Genomic DNA, 23,888 nt, shown 5'->3' with positions numbered 1-23,888 from the left:
AACTAGAGTCGAATGTAGTACGATGCCAAAGGATGGCCGATGATTCAGTGTCGGGCTTGCAACCAGTGGGGACACTTTGCTCGGGATTGCCAGGAGGAAACACTACAAAACTTATGCAGATGGTGTGGTCCTGGAGACCACGACGACACAAAATGCCCCAAGCTAGGAATTAATCTTCTCAATATTGACAAAACTGGTGAGAAAGAAGTACTGGCAATCACCCGTGCTCAGACCAAGAAGGCCACTTATCCCGACCCCCGTACAGAGAAGGAGAGATTATGGGAGGCAAAGGCTGACATTGAGCAGGAGATGATGGCAAAACGACGGAAAATTGCAGAGGTGGTGAGTACATCCCGTACTGAAGCGGAAAAGAACATAATTGGGCAAGTCTTGCAGATGGAGGTGTTGATAAGGGTGAAGGACCTTCTAGACACAATGCCATAGCTGAGGACCGCCATTTTCAGTACCATACAAAGCACCACACATGCACCTTCAGGTGCGACCCAGACGAAAGTCTCGGTCAGCCCCTCGGCTGATCCAATGTTGTTGGCCTTAAATAGTGGTCGGCATCCTGCATTAGTGGAAATGGGAATCCTCGGGGCTATCCTCAAGGACACCATCGTGGACGGAGGTTCTGGGGTGAATGTGCTGCCAGAGGATACATGGAAGAAGCTCGGGAAGCCAACACTATGGCCACCCACATTCAATTTGGTGGGAGCAGACCAACACGACATCAAGCCACTCGGCACCCTGATGGCCCAGCCCATGACCATTGGCACACAACCCTTCCTACTGGATTTTGTGGTAATCCCACTTAAGAAGAAGGGCTATGATGCCATCTTAGGGAGAGGGTGGTTGGTTATAGAAAAAGTGAACCACAATTGGAAGAACACCCTTTCCATGGAGGAAGGGGGGTAGAAGTACATCATTGGATCTGAGGAACCAGGTTGTTGGCGAGGAGCTTGCATCATCCGACTTTGATTCAGAGGACTCAAACAGATGGGAGTGGGATTCCTATGAAGGCAAAAGACGAGATGGAACCAAACAATGAAGGAGTGCTTGAATTCGATGGTTGCTCGGAAGATGACATCTGCTCATTGAATGGACTCTTCCATTGGCAGATGGAAGATTATGAAGTATTCCATCCTGCCTGCCACATGCTGCAAATTGAAGAAGAGCCCGACGAGAAAGATGAGTTCCCGCCAAAATACAGGGAGTATGAGGAGGGAGATGCCAAAGTAAACGATGTTCTGGCGAACGAATTTTCAAAGGACAGACCAATGAGGTACGAAGACCCCACCGTGAAGGAGACACTGCCACCCCTCGAAATATCTGGGTAGGAGACGATTGGAGCCCGGTGCTGAAGGCTGCAGCATTCATAATCTTCATGGAATACAAGGGCGTGTTTGCTTGGTCCTACAAGGATCTGAAAGGGGTCCCACCAGAATTGTGCATCCATCGGATACCATTGGTCCCGAGAGCCCAACCGGTACAGAAGAGGCCGTACTGAATGAATAAGAACTATGCGGTCAAGGTGAACGAAGAGATTGAATGGATGCTCGAGGCTGACATCATATTTCGGATGGAGACAAGTGAGTGGGTCTCGCCGATTGTGATCTCACTGAAGGAGGCCAACCAGATCCACATCTGCGTGGATTTTCGGTGCCTCAACGCAGTCACCATCAAGGATCCGTTCCCTATACCTTTCATAGACAGTATCCTGCAGGTGGCTGGCCATGAAATGTACTCATTTCTGGATGACTTTTTCGGATACAATCAGATTTCGATAGCTGAGGACAAGTTGAAGACCACCTTTGTGGTGGAGGACGGAGTCTATGCGTACAACCAGATGCCGCTCGGGTTGTGCAATGCTCTGGCAACATTTCAGAGGATAGTCCTTCACATCTTCGATAATATGTTTGTGGGAAATTTTAAGGCCTTTCTGGATGATTGGTCGATTTTGAGTAGCGAAGACACTCACTTGGTGGCGCTGAGAGAGTGCATGGAGAGATGCCGGAGGGCCAGGCTGGCCTTGAGTTCGAGGAAATGCAAATTTATGGTACCACAAGGAAAGTCGTTGGGCCATATTGTTTGTAAAGCTGGATTGAAAACTGACCCAGATAGGTATGGGTAATTGTGGAGATGGAGTCGCCCGTTGATGTGACGGGAGTCAAGTCCTTCTTGGGACATATAGGATACTAGCGGAAGTTCATCAAGAACTTTGCCCAACTTTCATTCCCACTGGACAAACTAACAAGAAAGGGAAACCGTACATATGGGGACTGGCACAGGGGGGAAGCATTCGAGGAACTCAAGAGGAGACTAGTGGCCGCACCCATTCTGGCCTATCCAAACTGGGACTGAGAATTCCACGTACATGTGGATGCCTCGAACTATGCCATTGGGGCTACACTAGCATAGGAAGGGGGACATGGGTTGGATCATCCCATCTATTTTGCTAGTTGGTTGATGTCGAAAGCCGAGAAGAATTACAGTACCATCGAGAGGGAAGCCCTCAGAATGGTCTATGCTATACAAAAATTTCGACACTACTTGTTGGCGACGCCTTTCACTTTCTATGTGGATCACTAGGCGTTGATGTACTTGGTAAACAAACCCATTATCCAAGGCAGGATAAGCATGTGGCTACTGCTCCTTTAGGAGTTCACTTTCACAATAATTGTACGGCCAAGCAAGAGCCATGTGATCGTTGATCAATTGTCTCGGATTAGGTCGGGAGAGTCGCTGGAGGGAGTCAATGATGATTTTCCTGACGCACATCTGTTCCAAATTGCGGCACTACCGCCGTGGTATGCGAACATTGGGGAATACTTGTTTACCTCTCAGTTCCCAGCCGGAATGTTACTGAGTGAGAGAAGGAAGCTGGTCTTGAGAAGCAGGACAGTTCAGCTAATTAATGGGCTGCTGTATAAAATGGGACCTAACCAAGTCCTTAGAAGGTGTGTGATGGAAGAAGAGATTCCGGGAGTGCTTCAAGAAGCACATGAAGGGCCCGTAGGAGGCCACATGGGTCCAGACACCACCGTGTGCAAGGTATTGCTCGTCGAGCTATGGTGGCTCACCCTGTATAATGATGCACGAGAATGGGTGGTGGGCTGTGATACGTGCCAGAGGGCAGCAAAACCATTAAATCGGGACTTTATGCCCCTCAATCCATCCCATGCCCAGGAGTTGTTTGAACGCTGGGGTTTGGATTTCATTGGACCTTTGAAGGTTAGCAAAACACGGAGATGTCGTTACATTGTGGTGGCAACATAATACCTTACCAAGTGGGCTGAGGTGTGAACACTGCCGGATAACTCAGCTTTGAGTACAGCCAAGTTCATTTATGAACAGATTATTACAAGGTACGACATCCCAATCCAACTGACGAGTGATCGCGGTGGCCACTTTGTGAATCATGTCGTCAAGCTGCTCACGACGGAATTCAAGATTTTCATTCCTTGTCAAGCCCGTACTACCCGAGGGCCAACAGGCAGGCTGAGGCTACCAACAAAATACTTGTGTCGATGATCTATATATCTTGCGGAGTTGAACAGGAAGATTGGGAGGAGAAGTTGCCATCCGTACTATGGGCATACAGGACCACCTACAAAGTCACCACATGCCAGACACCCTCTCAGTTGATGTACGATCAGGAGGCCATTGTGCCAACAGAATTCATGGTTCTGAGTTTAAGGATCGTGATCGAGAATCGCCTTGGAGATATGGAAAGCTTGCGAGAACAGCTATACGTGTTAGGCAAGTTAGATGAACGCAGAATGATGGCTCAATGGGCCATTGAAGCCGCCCAACAAAGACGAAAATTTTTGCATGACAAGCACATTTGGCACATGGAATTTCGTCCAGGGCAGTGGGTGTTGAAGTATAATGGGCGGAATGAGATTAAGCTTGGGTAATTTAAAGTCTGATGGCTGGGACCATTTAAAATCCGCGAAGTAACTGCGAATGGAACAATTAAGTTGTTAACATTGGGCGACCAACCAATAAAGGAGATGGTAAACGGGTCGAAGTTGAAGATTTACCACCATAGGCAGCAGCGAATGATCCAGTTCGCCTAGAGGCAGGGCCTAGCGGGACAAATTAAAAAGGTAATTATTGATTTTTTTTTTTAGTTGGGGAAAAAAAAAATTGAAAAATAAAAAGTTGGAAAAGTTAAAAAAAAAATGAAAAATGAAAAAATTGAGAATTTTTTTTTTTAAATATTGGCAAATAAACTGTACGGAATTAAGAAAACCATACATTGTATGGAAATAAGGGAAACCCGTATGGAAATAAAAAGATAGTACAAATACTTTGAAACAAATAAAAATCCATACATTTGGCAGGATGAGTACATAGGCGATGAGAAATCCGTACGATTGCAGAGCAGGAGGATTTGTACGGTCGAACATAGAAATCTGTACAACATAATTAGTGCAAGAGGAAATCCGTACGGTATCAGAGGACAAGGAATCGGTACAATTTGAAGTCCGTACAGTTGCAGAGTAGAGGAATCCATACCATTACAAAGGAGAAATAAGACTTCCGTACGACACAGAAGAAGATAAAGAAATTCGTACATTGGCAAGGTCATAATCCGTACCAATGAAGATTGCGCGTATGGTTGTAGAGTGATCAAAAATCCGTATGCAACAAATTTGTACGATGGCAAAAGGTAATGAAAATTCTGTACACCAAGTGTAGCAGTGGGGTATCAAATTTGTACTATTTAGAGTGCACATGCCATCCGTCCTATCCAAACTGCAAAAGTGGCGACAGTAGAATTCCTTACATGTGGTTAGTGAAGAGGATTGAACAAGAGGGGAGGGTTTCGTATAATCCGTACATATCCAAAGAAGTACAAAGCCACAAAGAAAAGTAATGACATTTGAAAAAAAGTTTATTAAAGTATTGGCACCAATAGTTAAATCATTCAAATGTAATTTGGAAAATTGAGATTAGGAAAGCTAGATTGGAGAAAACGGTTGCAGCAGTTGGACCAACTGTCTAAGTCAAGGAAAATGGCAGAAGGAAGCACGCTAGCCAAGGACAAGGGAAAGCGAGTGTTGCAATCTGGAGTGAAAGTTGTAGGGTCGACAAATCCAGGAAAGGCCAAGAAGAAGACAGTGCCGGAGAAAATCACACCTGACACTATTACATCCGAAGGATTGAGTGGAAATGCATGTAGGACCTAGTGGCTGGAAACCCCAGATAATTATGTAATAAAAGAATCTCTCAGGAAAGCACGGGTGCATTGGGCAATTCAAATGCCCATCTTCGCCATTAGGGATTTCGAATCATGTTTGCGAATGATGGTGGCTACATATGACAGCGCGACCAGGGCATCAACTTTCTCTTACCAGCAGAGTACTGTGACCGTCTCCTTTGCACCCAACGATTTTGCTAGGGTATTTGGCATCCTAGATGAGGGAAAGAAAATAGACAAGAATGCTACAAAGATGTCGCTAGAAAGGAAAGAACAAGTACTGCAGTTAATTTGCCGAAGTGATCTCTTAGACTAGGAATGGGCTGCGATCAAGGCACCCAAGGGCAGAGGGTTGAAGAAGTCCTACATCGTTCTAGGAGATTGGCAGTGTCTACTGGATGTTATGAAAAGTAGACGTACAAGAGCCAGCAGGGCATCCAACATGGCGGTACCCATGATTGCACTTATGAATGGCCTGAGGAATGGGATGGTATACAACTAGGCAATAGTTTTGTCCGACAGAATCCACAAATTCTTGATCCTGTGACACAAGGCTTTTTATATGCCGTTTCATGCCATAGGGTTGTTCCTCGACGCCATACACACACAAGTGTCGCCGGAGAAGCACGTCTAGAAACCTCGGGAGACAAGGGACCCTTCACAGCCATTCATTTTTTATTGGACCCACCTAGATACCATGGCAGGTAGCGGGGAAGCCCATTCTAGTAGGAAGCGATGGAGATCCCCATAGGTGGACACGAAACAGGAGACGGAGATAGTTGACGAGGATGTAGACGAAGAGGCTGATAGTAGTGCAGCGGAGGGGGACGACTCCGACACTTCTTCTCGAAGCAGCTAGAGTCATGACACATTCTGCCTTGCCAACAAGAAGGAAGTAGAGAAAGCCCCGAGTACAAAGGAGAGTAGTGGCCACACAGTGTCATTTGGGCACGTGACGAGAGGAATCTGTGGATTACTGCCGGGTGGAGTGCGACCTGCGGGAGTAGGCCGACTCGTGTATGCAGCAATAGTATTGACTCAGGATGGAGGACTGACACCTCTCCAGACTTCGGGGGTGACGGTAGGAGCCATACTAGCCGTACCCATCCTAGGATTTGGGTAGTTGAGACCTCGACCTTCATTGCCTACACCCTCTAGGGTCGCCACAACAGTTCCAGTGGAGGACATTCCAACAGTGTCATTGGTTCCCAGGGAACCTCCTTGCATTGAGTCTACTGTACGGAAGGAACCGGTACATACGGAGGTCTCGGCAGCAGAGGGTACGGTGACCGGAGATGATGATGCCACCACGGATGTATGGCTAGGTCCCTATGAGATGCCTCCCACGACACCATTGGGACCCCCGTGTGCCTTACCCCAACCATGTCCTTTTCCAGAGATTGTGGACCTCGATGGGGGTAGCTCTCATCAGGAGGTCAGACAGCAGGAGTTGGTGATGGATTTTCTGTAGGACACCATTGGGTTTGAGGAAGAGATGGCGGAGATGTAGCAACAGGAGCAAGCCACTATCGGGAGCCAGCCGAAGGGCATAGAGGTATTTTTGGCAGAGATGGGAGCCAGTGCACAGAGGATGGCAGCAAAGGTGGAGGCCAGTGCACGGAGATTGGCAGTCTATTCAGAAGCGGACTGTCGGGCAGTCTGCCGTTGAGGGACTCCTCGCCTTTGCCACCGGTGGATGTGCTGAGGAGTTTGGGAGATGTTTTGAGGCCAAGGGTTGGCTCGATGTGGAGACTCCCGCGATGTTGGCAGGTTGGAGGAGTGAGCAGACGACTGAGGTTGGTGGAGTACACTTGTTGCTACAACAGGTAGAGCAAGCTTTTCGGGACGGGTACTACCAGCTCAGACGTACCCAGCATGGTGCCTCGGCAGCAGAGACAGAGCGGGTGGCGGCCATCACAGCTCAAGAGGAGCTAGCCACTCGCCTACATATGATGGAGATGGAGTTAGCACAATAGAGAGCATGAGTGACCAGCCTAGAGGAGGAGTTGGCTCGTGCAAAGGCAAAATTGGCCCAGGAGACGGCGGGGCGTGCACACAAAGTAGTAGAATGGGCAGCCCTTGAGACCTGTCTCACATCTACTTTAGAGGCGTTGGATGGGAAACAGAAGGAGCTGATGGAAGCATTTTTTATGGTGAAACGATCCCGGGAGAGACAGTTGATAGCTGAGCGAGATCTCTAGCATAGGACACAACAGGTTCACTAGCTAAGGGAGCAGTTCGCAGCAACACCACCACCGACCCCTTCTTCATCAAGGACGCCCTTTGTACCCTCTCAGCTTTGATTTTCATGTTTGGTCTTAGTGTCATTTCCCATTTTGTTGTATGTCGTCAGGAGACAACCTTCTTTTTTGGGGGGGATGATGTTGTTGGGTAATTATGTCATATTGTAATTAGAACGTTACCTGTGTTACAGGTCGGTGGTTAGGTGACAGTTGTCGGCAGTTGGCACCGGACAACCAACACCGACACCTATATATATGTACTTGGTTTACTATTTCAGGGAGTAGATATTGTCGAAGAAAGTATGTTTTGAATGTACTGGCATTTGGCATTAATGAATACATACATCTGAGTTCTTTTGTTTACTCGCATTGCTGTATACTGTCATATTTCCTACATTTCTGTACTGTTATGCACTATTGAACGCACACACCCCTTGGGGGAAAACATTCATTGCGTGCCCTAGTTGTTACAAGTAGCCATTTTTAAATCTCATGTCATGACTAAGAAAATCATTTCTTCAAAAAAATTGTCAAACTGTAAACCTTGGTGATTTATTCCATAAAATGAATAAATTTATCCCAATTTTTGAAGGAAAAATGACGCAATTTGAAGACAAATATTAGATGCAATTTTTCCAAAACAACCCATGATTTCCACTTGTAGAGCACACCTATGACTCTTTATTTTCATTGCAATTTTTCTTTGAATACTAGTCACGAATTTTCCATGCCCTAGTGTTGTTGGTGTTGGAAATAAGCCACACCCGGACCGACGATGGGCTGGTCCAAGAGGGGCCAGTAGCTCAGTGGTAGAGCACTCCAATAGCGTATGGAAGGTCCTAGGTTCGAGTCCTAGCTGGTCCATGTCTCAACATGGTATCAGAGCCAGGTCCAAGCTAGGAGCCCCAAGCACACGAGAGGTGTGGCTCAAGGGGGGTGTTGGTGTTGGAAATAAGCCACACCCGGACCGACGATGGACTAGTCCAAGAGGGGCCAGTAGCTCAGTGGTAGAGCACTCCAACAGTGTATGGAAGGTCCTAGGTTCGAGTCCTAGTTGGTCCATGTCTGCAATTTTTCCTTCAACAAGTCTGCAATTTCCTTCTAAAAATATTGCATGAATTTTACCGGATTATAGTTGCAATTTTCCACACTTGAAAAATAACCTTCAACCTCCTTTGAATCTTGATTGCAAAATCTTCCTCTTGTTTCTAACCACACTTTGATACCACATTAAAATCCCAATCACAATGACTAATTACATAATGCTGAAAGAACATTGAATCAATCATACAAATCATTGAAATTCAAATTATAGAAACAAAACTAGAAGCATACACAAAAAAATTAATAATTACATTTTATGACTTGTTTTTTCATTCCTTCGAAAAACTGTAATGTCCCCATTATTAGGCCGTCTCATAGTACAGCTCGTGCTGGTCTCCAGGTTGGTGCCAATATGGTCAGTTTACTATTTTGATGTTGCAAGTGTGTTTAGATGGGTTAGTGGAGTTGAATGACACATTCTGAGGTGATTTTGGACTTGTCCAAGACTTACTATTTATAGTAAGGTACTATTTTTAGTAAGTGTCAATTTCGACACCGATTGGTCAGTTGGGAGGCTTACTATTTTTAGAAGTTACTATTTATAGTAAGCGCCATTTTTAGCAACTAGACATGGTTTCAGTCTGCTCTTAGCTTCAACATGCAACATCTTCAGTTTCAGAGCCTGAATAGTTGGGCCTATGTTTAGCATATTACTATTTATAATAAATGCTATTTTGGGGGAATTGGCCTCAGAGTTAGCTTCAGTTCTCCAGTTGGTTCATGGATCGCCTTCTAGGGATCTTTCAGAGGGTTTGATAGACACTATTTTTAGTAGGTCATTGGCACGATGGGATCCAACCTTACTATTTATAGAAAGGCATCAGGATGATCTACATGCCTTGGTGATCTTCTTGGTGTTAATAGAATTATCAAAAGATTATTATTTTGGCTTATATTAACGATGGGAGGATTAATTTAATTATTATTAACGTTAAATGCTTTAATAATATTAAATTAAATTAAAAGGTTATTAAAAGGGGTATTAAATGCTAAGGCTTTTAATAATTTAATAAAGCCAATGTATTTAGCTAACCTGGGCACCCATCACGAAGATATTAAGTTATATCAAAAACAAATATTTAATGTGCTTTTTATTGATTAAATAGGCACATAGAAAATCATGCCCGTTGAGGAAGATATAAAAAGCTAAAAAGCAATCAATTCCTCATTCATTATTAAGATTGCTTTTTGAAGAATTGGAGAAAATGTGAGCAAGGGTTTGCTCCAATTGGAGAATTTCAGGCTCCTAGGAACAGAAACACTTAAGAGTTCGAATGCTTGCAAGTGTGCAATATAATCCAAGAGCATTGATTTCAGGAGGCTTCATTCAAGGGCTTCAATTGAGCTTAATTTCATAGAATGACAGAGGATTCAAGAATATATTCAAGGATTACTAATATGCAGGTTGAAAGCATTCTAAAGGGCAGATTTGAATGGTTATTGCACACATTTCAAGAGGAATATCATTGCAACTTTCAGCCGTACCAATTGGAGGGTTTCAAGAGGAAGTATGTGGCTTTCCTAGGGCATGTTTTGGGCCAAACAAGGTTGCAAAGTGACATTTCATCTTCTTCCAGCTAGCCGCCCTCATTCTAGCTTCCACATTCTCAAACTCGAATTTTTGAATTTATTGTATGCAATTCACCAATCTAGGTGTGAAAACCTAGGGTTGATCATCATTTTCAAGAATTGTGATTATTGCTTGTAGCTGGTCAACAAATATTATCAGCAAATAATTTCAAGCATTATATTTCTGTTCTGAAAACATCAATTCAAAAAAAAAAAAAGAGCAATTTAATAATAAGTCATAAAATATCCCTTAATCAGAAAATTAAAACTTTAGAACAAGGGGGGATATTACAGTGGTATCAGAGCACAGAGTATCCTGCTAGCCTGTGCATTCAGTTGTGATTTAGGATTTAAAAAAAATATGAATACTCTTGGTAAATTAATAGATGACCTTACCAAAATGATGAATGATCTTGACACCAAAGGGTGTGACAAGTCAATATTTAAATCCAAGCGTAATGAAGAGCTTGGAAATAAATTATTTGAATCCAAGACAGTGTTAAATTCTTGGCACAAGGGAGAGTCAAAAAATAAAACATTGTGACCCAAGGCATATGAAAAGGGTTCTAAATTTCTATCGCAAACAGTGAACCTTCAACCACACAGTGACAAGGCTCAAGTGTTGAAGGAGGGCAATGAGTTACCCTGGAAGAAAGGTTAGTGAAGAAAGAAGAGTCGCTTGTAATTTGCAGCTTACAAGTGATCATGAGAAAAGCAAAAATCTATCATCATGTGGGAGTCCTAAAGAAGTTGAGATTATGTTCACAAGCTCACTTCCACCATATGAGAGTTTAGATCAAGAGGAATCACATATTGCACCTTGAGTCTTCATGTTGATCACAAAGAGGGAGAGAATGCAAACATGGATCGACCACTTGGAGATGTTGATAACATGACACAAAGGTATGACAACAATTCTGACTTTTGTAACAGCAGTTATATTTCCTTACATCATCATGGGATAGCAGCCTTTTCACATGAGGAGGATGGTGTTGTAGAGTCTTCTTTTGATGGAACTCAAGATTTGGGTGTTAAAAATGAATTATGTGTGGTGGATTTGTAGCACAAACATTCTGATTCTGTATATCAGATCATGGAAAATAGGCACCAGCTGAATGGCACGAGTTTCTTGGTAGGAAACTTGGAGGTAGGGCTATCTTGTGAGATTGATCACACTAGTGCATATGAAGATGTCTCCCAATCAGCCAATGATGATGACTCCACATCCTATGTGAGTGCTGATGCTTATGCTGGTCTGGGTGATCTTGGACGATGAAATTTAGTCATCCATTGCAGCTACATCCAAGAGGATCTTCATTGGAAGGTGCAATTTTTAGTCATGAGGAAGACGTTGCAGCGGGTAATGAAGTCGAATCTCAGTATGAGACTCCTCATGGCTCAACACCATAATAATATATGGGATGGATTTACTTTTGACCAAAGTACTGTCCTAACTTCTTGTATGCAATTGGGCATGGAGGATGGCATTATCAGCATTGACGGTGTTGATACTAACCTCGGAAATAAATCTGATTTAGTGTTTGCATTATGTTGATTATAAATTAGAAAATTTAGATGGTGTTGATAGGTCTCAGGAGTACCATCATTTGACAGGACAGTTGAAGGTAAGTGAAGACCAGATTATTGTAGCCATTAAACATTTTGATGACACCCATAAGTTGATGGCAAAATGTTGTTGGAGGTCTTTAAGAATACATATGGACCTTGGTGGAGAACTTTTACTTTGAGATTCACGGGCACTTAGAGAAGCATTAATGATAATGAAGACTAATTACCTAAGTTACTTTTTGATAGAGATCACCTTCTCATGCTTGGTGAGATTTATTTTAATGCACTAAAAAGGGAAGAAGCGAAGGTAGATAAGCTTATGGTTACTCAAGATTCTTTGAAGAGCACTTAGATGGCCCTTCAAGAATCTGAAATTTAGATTGATGAGCTCTGTGAAGAATTGAGCTTGGTTCAATCACCATCATCCACGGCAAGAAACCAGACTTCTATGAATGCCATAACACCTAGGGATGTGAGTGGTACTCATGGTTTGAGGGGAGAACCCCTTAAGATGGTCGAGCAGGAGGAACTTTCAGACTTGCATGGGCATGATGACAGGAATGATTCTGAAATTTCTGAGTTTACACACAACTTGCATCATGGAGATCATGAGTCACCTTTGTGGGAGAGCCAATTGAGGGCTCAAGACATAGGTACAGGTGGACCAGCCAACAATGGAGTGTATGCATCTACAAGCGACAGGGGCACAAGTCTCTATATTGGCGATGTAGAGATTGCCATTGGTGCCACTTGTGACAAGGAGGTGAATTCTTGTGAGGCTAGCATTTGAATTGTCATGTTGTTCAAATCATCTTTACATGAGGATTGTAGGGCTCCATCTTGTGGGAGCATGTCTCCTACATTTGTTAGTGAAATATCGCCTTACCTTTTCTTTTTCAAATTTCCAGTTTTCAAACACACAAAGCACCCATTAGGGTTAGAAAGATAATCAAAACACTGTTGAAAGGTAACCCTTCCACTTTCTGATCACCAAGAGCCTAGTGCGGGAAGGTGAGAGCATACAGTCATAAGGGGATTGTTAGCTTCAGTAATGCACTGGAAATTACAATGTTGGGTGGCAAGCCAGCCCCTTCTGCTTGTCCAACGGGTAATAGAAATTTTAACAACAATTAGGTGGTGTAACCAGCCAATTACAAATCCAAAATGATTGAAGTAAATGAACAATCACTCAACCACTTATTCAATGGGAGGATTGTAAAATGAAAATAACAATCCACTCAACCGCTTATTCAGCGAGAGGACAGCATTACAATAAGAAAAGATAGGCGACAAAGCCAACCTCTTCCACTTATTCAGTGGGTCTTGTGATACAATCCAAAAAGGGATAGCTGTTAGTACTACTAATCAGCTTTACAATATATACCATGAGATTTCAGATTAAGAGCATCACTGCCCATTGCTGCAGATAATTAATTATGCACTCCAAAGCTACTAAAGAGTAACAACCTCAAAACACACTTCTCACTATCAATTTTCAGAATCTGATATACAAAACAGCATGCTGCAAAACGCAGGCCAGCGAATTCAAGACTCACACAAACACTCACAACTTTGCTCACACTCAACGGAATGACCCCAAATTGGTTGCCAATGAAGGCTAGAAGCTAGGCAAGACTCCCACAAACACTCACAACTTTGCCCACACTCAATAGAATGACCCCAAATTGGTTGCCAATGAAGGCTAGAAGCTAGGCAATTATTCTAGGACTAACAAAATGCAACAAACACACCAAAATAAAATTTGCATGCATCCCAATGCAGCTCCAGCATGGTATGGCTAGGGAAGAAACTCGACTTGCAATATAAAAATGAATACACCAAATTATGCACTGAAAACTTACAAGAATGATCGCCTAGAGCATCAGGAAAGAACGAGAAAATACCTAGAACCATCAGATGGCCATGCCGAGACTTCTGAGCAAAACACACCTACATCCACACTGAAAACTAGCAAACTGGAACTCACACACAACACTCCAAAATCAGAAAACTTCGAACACAAACTTCGCAATGAATTTCATCTATTCTCCTGAGTGAAGAACAATCTCACAGTCTCAACTAGTTGCTATCTTTCAAGCGAAAAGCTAAGCATTCAATCCGGGAGGAAGCATTTTGAAGCATTCAGTCAGCATTCCGGCAGCACTTCGTTACAATATTCATGGATAGTCTCAAATGAAGGCCAAGGCACATATTATAACTTCCTCCTCAAATCGAACTTCGTTTCCCTCCAATATGGGATTAAACAATGACATTCCAATTTCCTTAGTTTGCATTTCATTACATTTTTCCCAAAATCGCCCATCACATGGTGGCAAATACACTTTATAAAAAATACATCAATAAAGTGTATTATGACATCCAAAGAATAAAGTGAATCATATCATAAAATTGTCTTATTTTCCTCCTAAGGCATCCATCTTGCCTTAATAATTCACTTATAAAATATTTTCCTCAACCAAGAATCGCCCACATATAATTAAGGAAATGATTTTAGATATCAATATAACTTCAGCAATCCCCCGTAAATAAATCGTCCAACTTTTGCCTTAAGTTATAATTTAATTTAAAACACCATTTTCATCAAATACTTAAATTGCCAAAACAAGCTCCAAAAATGTTGGAAGACAAACTAACTTGCCGGAAATAGCCATCCGAACTGAGTAGCTGAACCCCTGCTAAAAATAGCACTGCTAAAAATAGTACTTACTAAAAATAGCATACTGCTAAAAATAGTAAGTGTTTCTAAAATGATTTTTACCACATTCTGAGCAGCCATCTTGACTTACTAAAAATATTGTCTGGAAATCATCTCCGAAGAATTTGCATGTCAAACCACGCTGGAGCTCTCAAAAAACCCAGAAAAACCCTATAAAGCAAACAATCGTCAGCCTATCACAATTTACTAAAAATAGTAAATTCAGAAATCTTCTTTGATTGGAATGCATGTTATACCATCCTGAAGCTCACGAAAAACCCAAAAAGAATCCAAAGAGCAAACTGTAGAACTGCTGCAAACACCTCTCTGAAAACCTTCTTGAAGACAGAAACCCTAATTTAGTCTCTGGTTAGCCTATGGGTTTCCAAAATAGGCTAGACTCCATCCATCAATTTAGAACTAAGAAGGGGACATTATAGTTAGCAAATCAAGTAAAGTTTTCGTTGGAGCTAATTGAATTCTAGAGCCTACTGAGTCACAAGAACTTATGGAACAATTGAAAGTTATAGAAGATAAGGCTGTCCAAACCTTAACTCAATTTGTGGCACACACAAGTTTGTTGAATACCTCCTATAGTCAGTGCAATTGGAAGAAAGGCAGAAAGGGATAGTAGTCGGCTTTTCTATGTCAAGTCTGGAAACTATCAAACATGCTCTAGAGGAAATGAAATCAAATTTCCTCCATTTGCTCTCAGATTGAGACTTAGCCATCAAGTTTGTAGAGAGGGCTTGCAAAGCCAATACCAAATATGCCCTTTATGATTGGAGGAGTGAGCCACTTCTTGATTTGTGTGATGAGACATGGAATCCCAATGATTATTCAGGGCTTCCTTTGGCATGTGTGGGTGAATTTCACCTCGACTGCATTGTAAGGAGTGCTCATCATTTTTCTTTCAGCCCACACACTGATGATACGATGATGTGTAAGTGTGGGTTGGCTCAGGGATTATATAGTCCACTCTGGTATGACGTGTATCTGTTTTCTAGAGATGGAACCAAATCTTGCCAACACTCTTCTTTGTTTCCTTCAAATGGTTGTATACAGGTATAGGGTAGTTGTGATTTCAGTGAGTATGATGGCATTGGTATTCCAACTCACAGAGATGGAGTTTTTCTCCATAAGTTGATGAGAAATGGCTGTTCAACTTCATGGAACATAGACTTTCATAATTTCTAGAGGACAATAGCTGTACATGATTTTGGAGGAGAGTTGCATCATCTCCTCTTCGTTGGAGAGCGGCATAGGGTTGACACTCTATTACCCTATGATCCTGGCGGTTGTATTTTCATTCCTATAGGTTGAATTTTGAGATGGGAGGCTGCTGATTATCCCATATCAACAACCCCGAAGGGGCAATTATGCATTTTCTTGCACCTATGGTGGGTATCCTTCACATCTAAGGGAGATCTGTAGAGGTTGGAGAGTGGTGTTGTGATGTTGTTACCTTGAGATACTTCCATCTTCTCATTTTTGGCGGATGTGGGGATTTGTTGGTTTGAGATCCGAGTGGTGACTCACTTGGTATATCATTTTGTTTGGATCCCGATTAGTTGCTTCACCACTCTCGGTGCAGTGATGATGGTTTTATTAGAGTGGCGTAGTGGAGGGCAATGGGTGTTGAGTACGGTGGACTTCTAATTTAGATGAGGGATCTAGAATTTTCTATGTTGGGCAGATTGCTTTATATCTAGAGGGTGACCCATGAGGCTGCCGAGCTTAGTTTCATTCTGATCTAGTTGAGGCAAAGGACTTTTAGTAGAGTTTTCTTTAGGCTTTTCTGGGATCCTAGTATTTATGTCATGATTTTTAGGTGTAGATTGCTTGGGGACAAGCAGTATTGGGGAGGGCGGACTGTAATGTTCCCATTTTTAGGCCCTCATGTTGTACGACTAGTGTCGATCTCTAGGTTGGTGCCAACATGGTTAGGGGAGTATTTTGATGTTGCAAGTGTGTTCAGATGGGTTAGTGGAGTTGAATGACACATTCTAGGGTGATTTTTGACAACTTATCCAATACTTACTATATTTAGTAAGTGTGAGTTTCGACATTGATTGGTCAGTTGGGAACTTACTATTTTTAACAGTTACTACTTATAGTAACCACCATTTTTGGCAGCTGGGTATGGCTCTAGTCTCCTCTTAGCTTCAATATGCAGCTTCTTTAGTTTCAAATCCTGAATAGTTGGGCCTATTTTTAGCATATTACTTTTTATAGTAAATGCTATCATGGGGGAATTGGCCACAAACTCAGCTTCAGTTCTCTAGTTGGTTCATGGATCGCCTTCGAGGGATCTTTCAGAGGGTTTGTCAGACACTATTTTTAGTAAGTCATTGGCACGATGGGGTTCAACCTTACTGTTGGTGTGCGTTTAATGACACTTCAAACACAAAATAAAGTGTTGAATACTCTATCCTCTCTTGAACAAAATCTTCTCAAATACTGAATGGAAGGATTACTTGAGACGACTCCAAGGTTTATATATGTTAGGTCTTGACTTTTTACATGGATAGACTTAGTGATATATGATGTGATATTGCTAGAAACACAAGGGGGATTTACATTTTGCTTGAACTCTTGCTTCAATGTTGCTGGAATGTGGAAGTTCACTTGATTTGAAAAAAAAGATAAAAGGATTGAGGGTTTAGAAAGCTAGTCTAATCCTAGAATGTAAGAGACTATGAATGATTTAGTGAAATTCTACTAGGCTTTGCTTCGCCATGCAAAGAACAACTCCATAGAGTTTAGTGTGATCTTCTAAGGTAATCTTATTATGTTCAAATCACCACCAACAACATAGACACCATCAATGTGATGCATATCAATGGGTAAGTAGCAATCGAAGTTAAGTTTATAAAGAGTTCAGTTGACCATGCAAGATACTTCACAATCAGCAAAATACTAGTAGTATGAACATGTGAATTTTACCATTAATCATCCACAATAGCTTCCATCCATTTAATCAATATGAAAATAAATGAGAAGTAGAGACCATGCAAATGTTGAGTCAACACATGAAGTTCACCATATCTTCAATGAAAATAATATGCTTCTTGCAACAAAGTCTTGACAACAATCTCCATTTCTCCTACCCTACTCAAGGAACATTATTGAGACCTGCTTGGGGATTTAGGGGTGTAAGGCATGTGCATCTTTCATTGCTTCTCTCTTTCAACATGGGGAGTTCTTCACTTAAATCCCTTTCAAAACATCCCATATTCATTCACTAAGGTGATCACTCTTTTGTTCTCAAAACTTTTCAAGTCACCTTGCTGGGTTGGGGATTTGAGGTAGTGAGGAATGTGGTGGGCTTTTGAGGAAATGAGGAATGTTCTCAAGATCAGCTCAGGCATTTGAGGCAATGAGGAATGTCCTCAAGATCAGGTTGGGCTTTTGAGGCAGTGAGGAATATTGCTCACTTAGACTTCTCCAAATCATGTCTGCTTCAGCAACCTTTACCCTTTCATCAACTTCCTCATTTGCTCGATCAAATATCAATATTGCTCTTTCCATTGCTAAGTCATGGATCGTAAGGACAAAATCATCACCTTCCTACTTGGGCATGGATTTGGGTGTATGAGGAATGTCTTGCCTAGGAAGGTTGTGGATTTGGGTGCATAAGGAATGTCTTACCTAGGAAGGTCGTGGATTTGGAGGCATGAGGAATGTCTTAGAGTAGGCCGGGCTTTTCAACCTGAAGTGGAAGTTGATGACTTATGGCTGGACTTTTTGGCACCAAGTGGAAGTAAGCATGATGGTCGGGCTTTTAGGCCTGCACGGGAAGTGGAACAAACAAGTCCGTGAATTTGCCCAGCAAGTGGAAGTTCATCATTTCCACTCTCAAATTGTGTTTTCTTTAATCACTTTCATTATCCTCATTAATCTTAATCATTTGCCAGATCAAACATTCATGTTGATGCACCTTCATTGCCAAATTAAGAGAAAAAATCTGTCAGCTGAGTTTTTGAGGGTGAAATGGAACTGGGCTTTTGGGAAGTCGCTGGAAGTGACTCAATCAGGTCGGGCTTTTGCTTGCTAAGTGGAAGTCATCCAAGTTAGCCCGTGAATTTCAAGGTTAAGTGGAAATGACTCCCAACTGGCCGGGCTTTTTGCCCGCGTGGAAGTGGTGACTTCCATTCCTCTTTGCTTTGATTTCTTCATTAGCTTTAAACGTTCCAATCATCCTTACCTTTCCTCATGAAATCAACCTTATCCTCATCAAGGCATTGATACAGTAGTGTGTTCCTTATTGCATCTTCTTAGGCTAGGCTTTTGATAGCCAAGTAGAAATGTAGCCAAGGTAGGCCAAGCTTTTTGGAGGTCACTGGAAGTGGTGACTTCCTTGCAACACCAATATCACTTGTTCAATGAATCGTTCAAGGCATTCCCATTTCATGCTTCAAGGTAATCTCGTCATCATCACTTGGGCTTGCACCTATCACTTGAGCATCTAGAGCTAAGAAGGCCTCAAATTAGCCCGGAGGAACACTTGACTTGAGCACTTCCTGACAATCTAAGGTACTACACCTCCTACAAGCAAAAGGTTAAGAACACTAAAATTATTGCCAAGCCAGATGACTAAACTAAGACAACTAACCTACTAGCAAAAAGTGGGGGTCCCCATTTGCAATGGGGTGATGTGTGAAAACATCACAAAACTTACTATTTATAGTAAGGCATCGGGAGCATCTGGCATGCCTTGGTGATCTTCCAAGATTTAGTAGAATTATCGGAAGATTATTATTTTGGCTTAAATTAATGATTGGAGGATTAATTTAGTTATCATTAATTTATTATAGTTAAATGCTTTTATAATATTAAATTAAAATAAAAGGTATTAAATGCTAAGGCATTTAATAATTTAATAAAGCCAATGTATTTAGCTAACTTGGGTGCTCATCATGGAGATATTAAGTTATATCAAAAAGAAAATATTTAATGTGCTTTTTAATTATTAAAAAGGCACAAAGAAAATCATGCCCTTTGAGAAAGATATAAAAAAGTAAAAAGCAATCAATTCCTCATTCATTATTAAGAATCAAGATTAATTTTTGAAGAATTGGAGAAATTGTGAGCAAGGGTTTGCTGCAATTGGAGAGTTTCAGGCTTTTGGGAATGAAAAATCCCAAGAGTTCGAATATTTGTAGGTGTGGAACAACATTTAAGAGTATTGATTTCAAGAGGCTTCATTCAGGGGCGTCAATTGAGCTTAATTTCATAGAATTTGACAAAGGGTTCAAAAATATTTTTAGGGATTATTGATCTGCAAGTTGAAAGCATTCTAAAGGGCAGATTTGGTTATTGCACACATTTCTAGGGGAATATCATTGCAACTTTCAGCCATTCCAATTTGAGGGTTTCAAGTGGAAGTGTGTGGCTTTCCTAGGGCATGTTTTGCACCAAACAAGGCTGCAAAGGGATATTTCATCTTCTCTCAGCCAACTGCCCTCATTCTAGCTTCCACATGCTCAGACTCAAACATTTGAATCTATTGTATCCAATTCACCAGTCTTGGCGTGAAAACCTAGGGTTGATCATTGTTTTCTAGAATTGCGATTATTGCCTGTAGCTGGTCAACAGATATTATCAGCAAATAATATACTATCTATTGCCATGTAATTCGATATGTTTATATTTAATTAATTTAATTCTGGCAAGCGAGAGTTCAACTGTGAATTTTTTTGTTTTAAAATCAAATAGTTAAATTACAATTCACTTTTTATTTCTAGCATTATATTTCTGTGATTATAATTAGTTTTTGGATTCAACTGTGTAAGAACTTTTGCATCAACGTTTCGGGTCACACTTTGTGAACCATCATGAGGATGAAAGAGAACAGTTCTAAGTTCTTGCACAGTTGAATTTGGAAACTAATTATAATCAGCATTATGGACTCTGGAAATCTGATAGATCTAATTATATTTCTATTCTGAAAACATTAAATCAAAAAAAAAAAAGAGCAATTAAATCAGAAGTCAAAAAAAATCCCTTAATCAGAAATTTAAAACTGCAGAACAAGGGAGGATATTGCAAAAACATACAAGGAAACTCCACAACTAATATAAATCGTAGTTGCATAGAAACCAACATGTACTATGTTTATCTAGTTTTTTACATTCAGTTTTCCAGTCCTTAGGAAGACTTAATCTGTCGGTCCTTTGAAAGACGATTTGAAGAAATTGATTGCAATCTTCTATCTTGCTCCTATCTTGATGCTAGTTTAGTTAAAATTGTAATCTTCCCAAAATCAGCTTTCACTACAAAAGCATCGTTATCACTTAGAAGGATGAGATGGAAGATAACTCTAAATTACTAAGGTATTTTTACAGACAGTTAGACTTATTTAGCTAAATAAAAGACTTCACCTTTAATTACTAAAGTGAAACACCAAATAGACTAACACCTCTTGAACTTTTCCCCACATGTTTGCACTAAACATGTGTGGAAGTTCCTATCCGAGCTAAAAAAGTCAACATAGCAGAGTGGGTTCTAGTCATAAATCAGCACTCCTTATTTCCTAGGGGATGACAATGATGAATGCTAAATTATAGTTACTAAGTAGGTTTGGTTATGGCCTTACTACTCTCTTTAGTTGAAGGGTTTAATAGAAGGATTAACTAATTGCCACTGTTCTATAGTACTTAAGTAATAGGGAAGTGCAAGCTAACAATACAAGCAGATTGTGTCCGTTTACATGTGTACGCAGACTGTGATAAGGTGTTCTGTAAAGAGTTTTTTGTTGGAGCCAGACATTTTGTGCTATAATTGGAAGCCATAAATGTTTCAGCATATTAAATAAGGGTCTTGTAGAGAAATAAGAGAATATGGCAGTCTGGTTAATTTGCAAAGCCACATCAAGCAACTTTTTTGGGCTATTAAAGCTTTCATGGAATATAATTGAATAGTGGATCTTGAAGCAGTAGTTAAGAGCACCATAAAAACCTACATTGGCACTTAAAACTTACGAACATTTAATCAAATTCATTTGCACTGTTTTCATTGAGTTCCTTTCTATTCTTCAGAGTTGACCCTTTACTTTCTCCTTTCTGCCAAATATTTTTACTTTATCAACTCATGGTTGCATCTTGTAAGGAACCATCCACTTTGTAAGGAACTAACTCTAAATTTTTGCCATGGCTAGTTCCTCCGTTTATGTCTGAAATATATACTAAATTATAAGATATCAGAGATTTTGCAGTACCATGGCATGGTTATTATGATTGAAAATGTGTTGGTATTTACATTGTTAAGCTTGAATTCTTCAGATCCTACCAGAGAAGTACAGCTACTTCCGGAGAGCTGACCGGGACAGTAATCATGTCGTTGATTGTGTGATATGTATGGCTGCTGTTGATACTGTGCAGCGGGCAAGTGAATGCATGGTAAGCAATGATCCCTTTTAAGTTTTAATATTTATAATTTACAATTTGTGAATAGATAGTGAAGTTTGGTAGTGTTATGCTTGGAATCTGTTTTAATTGTGTCTTTACTAGGGATGGAGGACTACTTTTCTACGAAGTTTATATTCTTAACATATGGATACAGATAACTCCTTGTGACCATTTCTTCCATGCTGGATGCTTGCAAAGATGGATGGATATAAAAATGGAATGCCCTACATGTCGTCGGCCATTGCCTCCGGTGTAAAATTCCCTCCATGCATTTTTTTTGTGTTTACAAGTTACAACTAACGTATAGTTGGACAACTGCAGACCAAATAACCAAATTTGTTTAAATGGTACGATACACTTCTTTTACTTTTGCCATGTGCTTGATTTTGACATTCAATTTGTTTGATGAATTTGCAATCAGACCTTGTTTTCAATAGCCTTAGTATCTTACTTGTTTCATTTACTGTGCCTGACAGGTATGAATACCAGGAGGAACTATCTTGTATTTTTGTACAACCTTGACATGAAATAGTTCACAAATTTTCTGGTTGCAACTTCTCCCACACTAAGAAGCAGAAGTGGGGTTCATTGTAACAATTTCTGTCTTTTTGTCAGCAAAGAGTTAATGTAAAATTTAAACATTTGAAAAATTTCATGTGCATGTTTACATGTCATTGAATAAGGAACAGTTTTCTTTCGATTTTGTATCACTTGCAAATATGAAGAAGAAAAATGGGCATCAGATAAGATGCCTTTCTTGTTATCATTAATATTGTAATAAGTTCATAATATCCGTGTGATATACTAAATCAAATGTAAATGGTTATGTTGTAAGAATGTTATTGCATTGCTGAATATATTGGAAGGATAATGCCTGGAAGTGTCAAAATTCATTACAGTATAGAGACGTAAAAAATATTTTGAAAGCTTGATTAAGATTAATTTGATTCTTTTTGTCACCATTCTAAGATCCAATCCAAGAAAAAGAAACATCATGTACATTTTAGATTGGTCGCTTTTTTGCTTTATATGCTTTACGTGTTTCCTGATATTTCAGTACAAAATATACTATTAGTAGCTTGCGAATCAGCAAATGGATTCAGTGGATCATCACACCAAAAGAATAGCCTGAATACTTTTGTTTTCTTCCATTGAAGCTTCTGTTCTATTAATCTTCCAAAGAGAAGTAATAAAAACCATGCCAAAGTGAATCCATCTACAACCAAGCAATATATGAAGGCACTCGGAAACTTGGTGAAGATCATGCTGATGCAAGTCTTCAACTCATATCACTATCTTTCCTCCATCCAACCTGAACTTGCTGTAGACAAGCACTCCTGCTGCAGTGCATGGTGAAGCCCTCAAGTTTGAAATTTAGGATATCAATTAGGTACATGAACGATAGAAAGAGTCTCAAAGACCAAAGTGGATTCAAGGGCCCTAATAACTGAGAAATTCATGAGACATTTTACTATTGCAAAAATATATCTCTATCATCCATATTAGCATGATCGTAAAGATGACCAGATCATTTGAAACCTTGAGAATGACCAACATTCTCAAGTCAACCATGCACAATCCCCTCCTAGATATTGGATGACAAAATCAAGCTTATGCTTGAAATTTAGAAGTTGGTCCAATGTCTAAAACCACTAGTTTGTACACTCTATAAGGCCTAGCTGAATCAAGAGATGGCAATGATGTTGTATAGCTAATCATATGCCCATGAGGTAGCAATGATCTAAATATGGATTAGCCACATTGGATTGGAGTTTGAGTGCCCAAAAAACAATAATCACTTATCTCATAGGCTTAATGATGACGCAAGTCCTTGTGTTTTTGTGTGTTCCAATGTTACTAATGCCAACTTAATCACTCAATTTTACCCCAAATCAAGTGTAGAAAATCTATATAGAACTTTATAGCAAAGGAGAAAGCTTGACTCATCCAATATCTAATGAGCATGGCCTTATCCCTATTGGATAGTTGTGCATTCTTTGGGAATCCCAAAGGTCCCCTTGGCTTAAGTAGAGCTTAATCTAGCTTAAAAAATTAGGAAAACCAAAGGG

General features: G+C 40.7%; 1 protein-coding gene across 1 annotated transcript in view; it reads left to right on the top strand.

Moving 5' to 3' along the window:
• Window positions 1-22,712, top strand: part of LOC131079993 (transmembrane E3 ubiquitin-protein ligase FLY2) — a 177,343-nt gene extending 154,631 nt beyond the window's left edge. Inside the window, exons 13-15 of the mRNA XM_059218314.1 lie at window positions 21,694-21,810; window positions 21,974-22,166; window positions 22,296-22,712. Of these exons, the coding sequence (XP_059074297.1) occupies window positions 21,694-21,810; window positions 21,974-22,075 (219 nt within the window). The 3' untranslated portion in view covers window positions 22,076-22,166; window positions 22,296-22,712. The remainder of the gene's footprint in view (window positions 1-21,693; window positions 21,811-21,973; window positions 22,167-22,295) is intronic.
• Window positions 22,713-23,888: the final 1,176 nt, after the last annotated feature.

The sequence above is a fragment of the Cryptomeria japonica genome, chromosome 3 (genome assembly GCF_030272615.1).
Source record: "Cryptomeria japonica chromosome 3, Sugi_1.0, whole genome shotgun sequence".
Lineage (NCBI taxonomy): Eukaryota > Viridiplantae > Streptophyta > Pinopsida > Cupressales > Cupressaceae > Cryptomeria > Cryptomeria japonica.
This window is presented reverse-complemented; position numbering and strand designations above follow the sequence as displayed.